The following is a 10,700-nucleotide window of genomic DNA, read 5'->3' on the forward strand; positions in this document are numbered from 1 at the left end:
TATTACACGCACGAGACACGCACAGATTAATAGAGACACTACGTACGATTACATGATGTTTTGAATTCGAAATACATATAACATTGTCATAGAATAAAGAGTGTCAATATAATATTATTAGCATAATGCATTTGTGGAAACAATTTGTTTTAAATAAAATCAATCAGTGATTATAAGAAGTCATGTCTATTTTTATTTTCATTATCTTCATAGTCTTTGTACTCTTATTGAGAATTGCTTTTTTGCAGATTATTTCCTAAAGTCGGGTTTCAACTTTGGCCTTTTTTATCTTTAAATTAGCAGTTTTATATTAAGTAACATGAAAACAACTTTTGAAATATAAATAGTTTATTGAGCGCTATACAACGTTATCATTTTCGGCATGTTGCTTTTTTCGCGCGTCTTCGTCTGTGGGTGAATGTTGTCGCTTATTGTCCTTCGAGTGTTTATTCTGGTTTCGTATGGCCTTAGACATTTTCTCTTCACCAACACTGCAATAAAAGCAAAATTTAATATAGAATTTTTGTTTATAAATTGAGTTTGTGGTAAGTCCACCGAGTGTTCGAGTTCGGGTGTTTATGAAAAATATCCGGTAACTGAGTGATTTGGTACTAAGCTACATCACACACTCGCGACCTGCGGAGTGTGTGATGTGTGCGTCGCTGCGCAGTGGATCAGGGTGTTGGATTACGATCCACGACATCTTGTACTGATTCGTTCTTCGGGAGATGCACGTGAAACTGTTGGTCTCGGTTACTTACTTACTGAAGTACGACCACGTACGTTACATGTCGGGAAGTACTAGTTCTACTGTTACAAGTGTAGTAATTGATTGAGATTTTACTATAGGCTATTAACATTTAACTTACTTGACAGCAGCTCTAGAACCCGGTCCCCAAAACGGCGCGGGGTTGAACTGGAACCGCAGGCGCCCGTCGCGGCGGCTGCTAGGGTTCGCATCCGGCCTCTCACTCAAGTCCACGTGAGAATTTACGTCTTGCGAGAGGATGTGTTTCGCCACGGGGTCAGCTTCCAGCCTAGTGCATTATAATTCGTTAGAGAATGCTACTCTGTTTTTTGTACATTACTTGCAGTGCGTGTAGAAAACATAACTAAAGATACGTCTTACCTAACATGCTGACATTAACATATAGTTTTAATGAGGCACAAATTCCTATTAAAATGCCGATCTGTCTTATAATAGGGTAGTAAATAATCTATAATAGGGTAGTTTCCAACTAGTCAAATAAGTTACTTTTTACTAAATGTCAAAACATGAAATTACTATGGAATTTGTAAGAAATAGCAACCTGTGGCGTCATAGAAAACGTGACAAAATGTCGCACTTACTAATAAATGTTCTTTAATTCATAAATAAGTTGAATAGAAAAAAGAAAACGTTTTTTGTCACCTTTAAATCTGTCTTTATTTAGTAATCAGAATTTCATAATTTATCTTTGACCTAGGAAACTACCCAATTACGCGAACATCCCACAAGTGTTACAGGTCGCTTGAAGCGATAAGGCTACCTGTTGCCATGCCATCAGTTGCATATTGTACCTACCTAGGTAGCTACTATAAACCTCTTACCTGCGTAAGTCCGGATCGTGAGCCCAACGAACTCAACCACTGGACCATGGAGGTCATATTCATATTCATATATTCATATTCATATATTTATTTGTATTTATCATACATTGTCATTATTTGTCTATAATACATTATTAACATTAAGTTTAGTTGAACATCATTATTTTATAAAAAAAAACAATTTAAATTATATACTTAATTCAAGATATTTTGTGTAACAATAAGTAGTTAATATTTAATAAGAACTAGATCAGAACACTTCACTATTCATTCATCAATGAACTCCTTAACGCTATAGTAAGCTTTTCGTGTGAGTAGCATTTTTAATTTACCAATGAAACCTGCATCAGTAGGTACATCCTTCAGATCCTTCGGTAACTTATTGTAGATGCGCGGCCCCATAACACGCAATTACACGCGGTCGTTCTACGAGGTTTGAGGGAGGTGGATCCCGGGTTCGAATCCCGGTGGGGACGTACCACAAAAAATACTTTGTGATCCATAGTATGGTTAGGACGTTACATGCTGATCACCTGATTGTCCGACAGTAAGATGATCCGTGCTTCGGATGGCACATTAAGCCGTTGGTCCCGGTTACTACTAATTGGTGTGATTATGTAGTCGTTATTTGAACCATATCAGGGGCCTTTGACAGCTCAATTACTAGGGTTGGTGAGGTTGGTAATCCACCTCACAAACCACACGATAGACGAAAACCTGTTTTCATAAAAATAATATAGCTAAAATGTAAATAAAATCTACTTGGCCGGTTTGACAGGGTGCGTCTTTTCCCAAGTGCGTATGATGTCCCAGATGACTTGCGCCGGCGCTGACGTCTTTACTGACAGCTTGGACGCGTGCGAGTATGACACTTTATGCCCAGCATTGAGTATCGCTGACCTGAGAGGAATAAGGGAACAGATTAAAGATTTCATTAAAATAGCGGGTTGTTTCTATGCTGGATGAAGCTGTTTGATTCTTTCCAGGCATGCCGTAAAAAAGGACAAAGGGATTGTGTTGTATCCTTTTCAACGTGATGGACCATTATAATGGGTAAAGGGTTGATCACCTTTCTTACTTCAAGGACATGCTATCAAAAGACGCTGCTTTTATACGGACTATTTACGACTTTGTCCACGCCCTATAGGATTATGGCGTGAGATGAATGGAAATAACGACCATTTAATGACTTCACAGCCACTTACCTCATGAGCAACATAGGCATAGTCTCCAAGTGCACTCTGCCAAATAGTTTGTCCAGGGTAAAGTAGAGTGGGACATCCTGGAGCTCTTCTCTCACCATGGAGAGTACACCCTCTATCCTCTTGGCGGTGCCGAAGAGTTGGGGATTGTCTTCCACGTGTGTCAGTACTCGGGAGACGAAAGACTCGTCGTGAATTGGCGCGGACCAGATCGGGCCACCCAACTGGAAGGGGTGGTAAGAAAATAGACAAATTGGCCGATGGAATCTTAAATTTAAAAAAAATAAAAAGAGCAATATTTACGACGTTTGCTATTAAACTAATAAAGGATTTGTAGTTAAAAAATTTTGAATAGAATATATTATTATTAACAATGAAATATTTACTCTACTATGTTATGTAATAATGGTACACGATACTTACGATACAGGCTTTGCTTAGTGTAAAAATCATAGACATTATCTCAGAAAAACGTAAATTCAGTAAAAAATTTAAACTTATATTAACAAAAGGAAATGCTGATTATGTAAAAAAAAATGTACCTTTTTTATATGACTCATTTTTTTTTCTAAAAACTATATTCTATCTAATACAATTTTTATAACAATCTATTTTTCTTTTTGTCTTTATTTCTTAAATACGTACAATATTTCTATTCATATATAAACCAAGTAAGTCTGGCTGGCGACATTGGTAATCAGATCTATCCTGGTACAGACTGATGCGAGCTTCACTGAGTATTGGGTAGCAGTACGTTGAAGACGAATAATCAAGCACAATCTGACTACCACTTGCGTTTGTCCGGCCAAGTAGTTAATGCCATCTGCGGCAAAACTACAATAAGTCACGTCAAAAAAAAAAGCTACCACTTACTGACAAAGTTCTTTTTTCGTTTACTAAACTTACATGATGCCTTTGGTTGCAGTTGGAGCAGAACTCTCCGACCGGCGGAGAAGCGGGGAGGTAAGCTTTCATCTGTGCGGGGTTCTTGTCGCTAGGGTTCGGCTTGAACCCTCCCAATGGCTGCAGGGTTATGTTGTCGCACCCCACGCATTGATACACCATTGATAATTTACTAAAATATAATGCGAAGATTTTATATACATAAAAAATACACACACATAAAAATATTTTTATTTTTTATTGATATTATAAAAAAAATGAAGACTTAGAAGGTCCCGGAGAACTTATAATTTTACTTGCATTGGTTCAGCTAAGGAATTTATAATCCATGCATAATAACTAGATATCTCGCGTCTAGGATGGCATACTGACGAGGTGTCTAATTAATGTAAGAATAGAAGGGAGCTACAAGGAAAGAGAGAAAGGGGAAGACCAAGAAGAGCTTACATGGAACAGATTAAAGAGAAGGTGAACGTCGTGTCTTAAAAGGAAGTGAAAAAATTGGCCTTTGATAGACAAGAATAGAGAAGCTATCGGTATAGCTTTATCATCATTAATTTAAGGGCCACGCTCTTGTCGGTACAAGAGCGTGGCCCTTAAATTAATGATGATGAACCTGGTTATTGACTTACCTCGTGGTCTTCTTGCAGTGTATCGCTCCAGAATAAATTTTAACAAACACTCGTATGTAGAAGTCAGCTGATATGCTGAGCAGAGGTACTATGTACCGACTGTATCGATTAGCGTGGGACTCTATACATTGAAGTAGTATTCGAAGTGCCTGGAACAAAATTTCGCTTGTTTCACAAAATATAATAGAAACATAAAATTTTATAGTTCACGTAAAGTAAAAAACTGTGGAGTCATTCAGCATATCAAAAGTCCATGTCCTTTGTCCTCTATGTTGAGTTAATGTGCAATAAAGTGTTTTGAATAAAATGTAATTGAAAGCCAATCCCAAGAACTTCTCATTAATAAAAGTTACTATAGCACTAGTGAATACCTTAATGATACTGATGTTACTACTTGAAAAGCTTCCTCCTCTATTTGAAACTTCTATTTTGTTGTGCCCGAAACGGTCTATGATGTGAAACTCATACATGTAACTTACAAACTTGTAAACCATCATAGTATGCAAATAAAGAATATTGAATATTGAAGAAAATAAATACTTTCTAAACAAGGTCCAAGATATAAAATACTAAAAATGTTCCACGTTGTTTATCAATTCATCATGCCTGAATCTACAAAAGGGTGCCCTGTGAAACTAACATGATCAGCTATTTGAAGACAGACTATACGAGCATATCCCAATACGTAACTGGTTAAATTGCTTACTGGGAGGTCCACAATTTCGATATTGTAAAAAATACTGGAGAAAAATTAATTTTTTTTTTAAAATATTTTATTATTATTTCTATGGGCTGGTAACAGGATGGTAGACATTGACTTTATGGTGATAATTTTATCTCTGTTCTGAGTATTATTGTGTACTTACCATCTCATGGCAACATTTGGTCTTCAGACTGACAGCACCATATTTACAGTAGCAAGTCTCCGGAGAATTCCCAGCTAAGACAGCCATGTCAGTGGCAGTGACGAGCAGTAGGCCACCGTCCTGAACGCTCTGCACTGCGGAGTCGAGGAAGATGGACGGGCAGCCGTAAGGGTCCAAATCTATCGCCGAAAACCGTTTCGATGGCTGCTTGTGTTTGTACATTAACATGCTGAAAGTTAAAGTGTAAGTTGATTTGTATGAAACTTTATTAATCATTTACTAATATGACGAGTACTGATTAGGTGGGTGGACCAGATCAACCAGGTGGCAGGGGGCCGTATACAAAAAGAAACTAGTGGAGGTAGATTACATACAATCACAATCCTCAGCAGTGACGGAACGTCTAGAAAGAAGAAGAAAATGACGAGTATGCGCCATAGCGCGTTTCGATCGTCGTAGATGCCTCCGGATGAATTCAAGTTTGCATAATTTATTCAATATTCTTTATTTGCATACTATGGTGGCATACAAAGTTGGGAAATTACATATGAGTATGAGACCCTTTCAGGCATGCAATATAGAAGTCTAAAAGAGAGAAGGAAGCTTTTCAAATTGTAATATCAGTGTCTTTAAGACATTCAGTACTTCACTAGTGCTATTTATTTATTAGAGATGCCCTTATTTTTTTTAATGAATATTGTTATTTAAATTTACCACAACAAATAAAAAAAAAACAAACAGAAGTACTAACTGAGCTGCTAAGTTATTGTACCAAGGACACATTAATTTTGAGGGTTTCTTGAAGTCTTGTTGAACCCTAGAAATTATTACCCTCCCTATTAATTTTGAGCTGGCAAAGAATAATACAATGTCCTAAAGGTCACTGTAACTAAGCCAAAACCCCTACCAAAAAAGAAGGAGAAACCATACCATATATAATTTATTTTAAATAATAAATAAAATACAAATACATAAATATGTGCTTCATACAAGATAATAAGCAATTTGTCTTTAACTTTGTATTTACAGACATGTACAAATAAATAAATAAAGTAAAAAACTGTACTGTATGGTGGTTAATTCTGCCTGTGTAGGCAGAACAAAGCCCATTATATAAAAAAAAATAATTTTCAAATAACATTATGGTTACAAAACAAAATATTAATATCTTCAGCTTACCAAGCATCATCATGACTGGTATCTATCAGGCTCTCTACATTGTTATGGACAATGTTGGCTTTGATTGTCTGTACTGCTTGTTCGGACAAATCATTGGCTACGATCTTGGTTACATTCGGCACTTCTTTAGCGTACCGGATGCTTCGCAACCCTGTTGCTGATAACGCTTCTAGTATTGTGAATTCCACCTGTAGATTATACATTTTTTATTCTAATTTTAAAAATAGGTAGGTATATTGTTTTTTTATAATAAATAAATATGTATAAAATATTCCATTTTTAGATTTTTTAAATCAATAAATATAAAGAAAACTTTTTTTGCAATGGCAATGTTAACTTCATAAGGTCCAGATTTCTAGACAAAAGTTCAAGAATGAGGTTTGGATTTTAAAAAGACTGGGCCTTAAGACCATAAATTATAATAATTCAAATATAAAGTCATAGGAAACTAATAAAGTAATCGCAGTGGAGCAGTGTAGTGGAGTACTTCCCGTTGATTGAGAGAAGGCCTGTCCCCAGCAGTAGGATGTATATGTATAAAGCCACCTTTTTGTGTTTTATGTTTTCTCGCAAATATATTGATTTGATTTTATAGGCTGTACAGCCTATAGAAACTACACTATTCAATTAACTTTTTTAGACAAAATTATATCAATTTAATTTACCGCAACATACCTCAGATTTATTCCCATTGTCCTCAGAATCATGTGTTTTGTTTTTATTTTTCTTTTCAGCTTTAGCTAGTGCCTCAACCCTATAATCCTTAGAGAAAACTGTCAGGACGGCAATACTCAGATCTCTATTGAATTCCTGAACCGGATTGTAGAAAACCTTCTCTGTCTTCAGACATATTTCCGCCTGGCCTTCCTTAATAGATTTCATTGAAGGTTCTGAAGCCGTAGAAGCATTCATCTTCATGATTTTCTGTTAAAAATTAAAATGAAGTTTTAAAAGAGGTTATGGAATCTACAATCAAAAAAAGGGTATAAAACTAATTCGAATTTTGATTTAAGGAAATAATAAAATTGCTCTAAAATTAAAGTCATAATATAAAAGTTTATTGATTATTAAACTAATATTTAAGTAAAGCGAGAAAGATCTAGTGAGATGTTAGGTTAAGTCACTGTGTAAATACAGAGCAATTAATAATTGCTTATTAAGAAAATTTATTCATATTTTAAAGACCTGGAAAATACTTCCAAAAATCCTTTTCTTCACCAACTTCATGCAAAATTATAGTATAAATTGAATGTTTTGAAGCTAATTGAAACGTCAGAATTAAGAAAGTGCAGATTTTTTTTTTTTTTTGTTTTTGTTTTCCCCGAAGGGTAAGGCAAAGGGAACTATGCCCATACAGCCATGTCTGACGTGTTTTTTTTCTTGATGATTAATGAAATGATGAAAGGTGATGATGATGAAACCTAAGCCCCCACCCTCGGAGTAGACTCCTACTCCGAACCCCAAACGAATTAACTCAAAAGTCCGCATAAACTTTTGAGTTATGAAGCGGCTTCCTGACACGAAGCGAAAATAGGCAGATACACTTTGTTTATTGAATACTCCAATATAATAACACTCGCGAATGTCTTCCGACTAACTTAATGCGATCATTAACCACAAAACACCACTTCGTATTAATTATTTAGATTATTCAATGAAGAAAGCAACTGTCCCGTTCCCGTTTCCCGCCAAAAAGCCTCAGAAAGTGCAGATTTACAGAAATGTCAAATCGATTTTTTTTTTTTGGTTTGGTTTTCCCCGAAGGGTAAGGCAAAGGGAACTATGCCCATACAGCCATGTCTGACGTATTTTTTTTCTTGATGATTAATGAAATGATGAAAGGTGATGATGATGAAACCTAAGCCCCCACCCTCGGAGTAGACTCCTACTCCGAACCCCAAACGAATTAACTCAAAAGTCCGCATAAACTTTTGAGTTATGAAGCGGCTTCCTGACACGAAGCGAAAATAGGCAGATACACTTTGTTTATTGAATACTCCAATATAATAACACTCGCGAATGTCTTCCGACTAACTTAATGCGATCATTAACCACAAAACACCACTTCGTATTAATTATTTAGATTATTCAATGAAGAAAGCAACTGTCCCGTTCCCGCCTCCCGCCAAAAAGCCATGTCAAATCGATGAAAGATTTTTTCCAAGAAATAATTTCAGAACGAATACGTAGTTTTTTTTTAATAGAGTTGTTGAAAACCGGAACCGAATATGAATCGATGGATTACGAATAAAGGCAATCATAAATACTCGACCGGTGTGTCCGGTTGAAAGGCATAGAGCAACAGTGGAGCAACACGGGCTTTTGGTATACCTTGAAAGATTATTAGTGATAGAAAATTGTAAACACTGAATTTACGTCATACATGTCTCCTATAGTTCTAGGTTTGAGAAGTTTTACGTCATAAAGCTATATAGTCTAAGATCCAGCGCCAGTTAGACCTTCGTCTTTAAAAGTCTAGTAACAATGAGCAACTATGAAGTTTACATAGATAATTGTGATTTATGGAGATAACAAACAGGAAAAATATGGTGTCTTAACGTAAAAAGGTTCGCTAGCGATAAGATCGGGTAGGTGCTACGTTACTTTTTTGACTATAGCACCAGTCTCTGTAATCATAATATCGTGTCACGCGCAATATGGTCCATGTTACGGTTACGGCTAGTCTATGAGGAATTGTATCACTATTTGGTACCATACTGCATGTTTGTAAGGCAAAAATTCTAAGAAAGTTAAAAGCGCCTTTATTTTCTGAAATTGTAAAAATTATATTGATTTAATGTGAATCGAAACTTTGTTGGAGTCTGACTGAGGTTGAGCATCGCTGTTGCCGCATCCTGCTGACATCATTTTTTGACGATAGACTAATAAGTTTCTAACAAATTGTGGCGCAATCGCCCTAGAAATTTTGGCTCTAAATAACGCCAATTCGCTTTTCGTCGGTCCAGCATGCCTCATAACATAAGCTCTTAAACACCGGTAACTGTGGGAATTTCTATAGTGTTTACATCTGGCCGTATGGTACCGACACGTAGTTTTGTGTCTAGATAGGCAGTGCACCGGTGATAAATGGAGCCAACCAAGTTTATATGGAGTTTGTCTACGGTTGATTGTTGAATATAATCTTCTAACACCTCTGCGATGATGCTGAGTGATTTCTTCGTGGAAAAACGATCTAACTTTACTAAATAACGTTCGGTCATCCTCATTTGCACTCATAAGAACGCTTATCAAAGAACTTCGATCTAAGATGTGTCGTTTAAAGAACTTATAGGGAATTTTCAATAAGCTTCGAAGACTTCGATCTATTAAACGTAGTTGAGTAGATCGTTTCATAGCTTCAGTAGATTCAAGCCATTCTTCTAAACCTTTAATCGTGGCATCTGATAAGAACGACACACCTGAATTTAAAGTGTCAGCATGTGAGCGAGATCTTATAGTGACGGGGGCATCAGACTGTTTTCTGAGCATCATCGTGGCAATTTCAGTTGACGCCCCAAGCTCACTCATTCTAAGATCACTCATTCTATGTCTCCGGGGACTGCCATCTCTTCTTTTCCTCTCTCGATGTCTATTAAACCCAAAGTTTTGACAAAGAATTTCTTTGTTATTTTTCAAATCAACAACTGGGCAGTTCATCTCCTTTAGCAACTCTTGTGTGACATCTGTAGTTACTCCCATTTCCATACTGTCTTTCTTCATCTTTTTCACATCATCGTTAGTGGTTCCATTGTCAACATGAGATACGGCCGATATTATAGACGATTTACTAAATTTGTTTCGTTTGGAATATCTTGAATCAGTTTCGAAGGAGTGCACCAAACGGGCTAATTCCAGAACACCTGTATCATAAATGCGCTCACGCTCCGATCGTCTTTCTACAGTTCTGGCTCGTTGGCGCCATTTAGGCCGGGATTTAGATCTAGCTGGCTTGCTTCTGTCCGAGCCCTTGCTCCGTCGTGCCGAAGCGCAACCCTGGAAGATTCTTTTTGAGCAACTAGAGCAAAATATAACTCCTTTGAATACTTCAGCGTCTTGAAGGTTAGTCTCACTGCAAACATAACATTTATGACACTTTGCATGATAACTGCAGCCCTCCCGCACGACGCTGCCGTGGGTCAGTGGCTCCTGACAGTGCTCGCAAACTTCGCAAGCCATCTCACTATTATTTTTTTTGGATTTTTCTCTACATGTTTTTAATAATATTTAATTTATCATGATATTTTTTGACTTTTTTTATTTGAAGTCACCTTTTGACATATTTTTAAGTGCCATAGTTGGATTTAATCTTTTTCAAATACAGCTGTAAG

The 10,700-nt window shown here is 36.6% G+C and overlaps 2 protein-coding genes across 2 annotated transcripts; both read right to left on the reverse strand.

Annotated features, from left to right (window-relative positions):
• Positions 1–336: 336 nt before the first annotated feature.
• Positions 337–8,479, reverse strand: LOC126370546 (probable tRNA (guanine(26)-N(2))-dimethyltransferase). The gene is made up of 11 exons (XM_050015449.1): positions 8,071–8,479; positions 7,558–7,644; positions 7,048–7,296; positions 6,373–6,560; positions 5,194–5,422; positions 4,328–4,476; positions 3,699–3,867; positions 2,796–3,016; positions 2,353–2,490; positions 870–1,037; positions 337–491 (listed from the first exon to the last, which is right to left on the reverse strand). The coding sequence occupies exons 2-11, from the start codon at positions 7,597–7,599 to the stop codon at positions 359–361; spliced, it is 1,686 nt and encodes a 561-aa protein (XP_049871406.1). The 5' UTR covers positions 7,600–7,644; positions 8,071–8,479; the 3' UTR covers positions 337–358.
• Positions 8,480–9,156: 677 nt separating this feature from the next.
• LOC126370830 (uncharacterized) lies at positions 9,157–10,548 on the reverse strand. Its single transcript, XM_050015853.1, has one exon. The coding sequence runs from the start codon at positions 10,546–10,548 to the stop codon at positions 9,157–9,159; it is 1,392 nt and encodes a 463-aa protein (XP_049871810.1).
• Positions 10,549–10,700: the final 152 nt, after the last annotated feature.

The sequence above is a fragment of the Pectinophora gossypiella genome, chromosome 11, assembly GCF_024362695.1.
Source record: "Pectinophora gossypiella chromosome 11, ilPecGoss1.1, whole genome shotgun sequence".
Classification (NCBI taxonomy): Eukaryota; Metazoa; Arthropoda; class Insecta; order Lepidoptera; family Gelechiidae; genus Pectinophora; species Pectinophora gossypiella.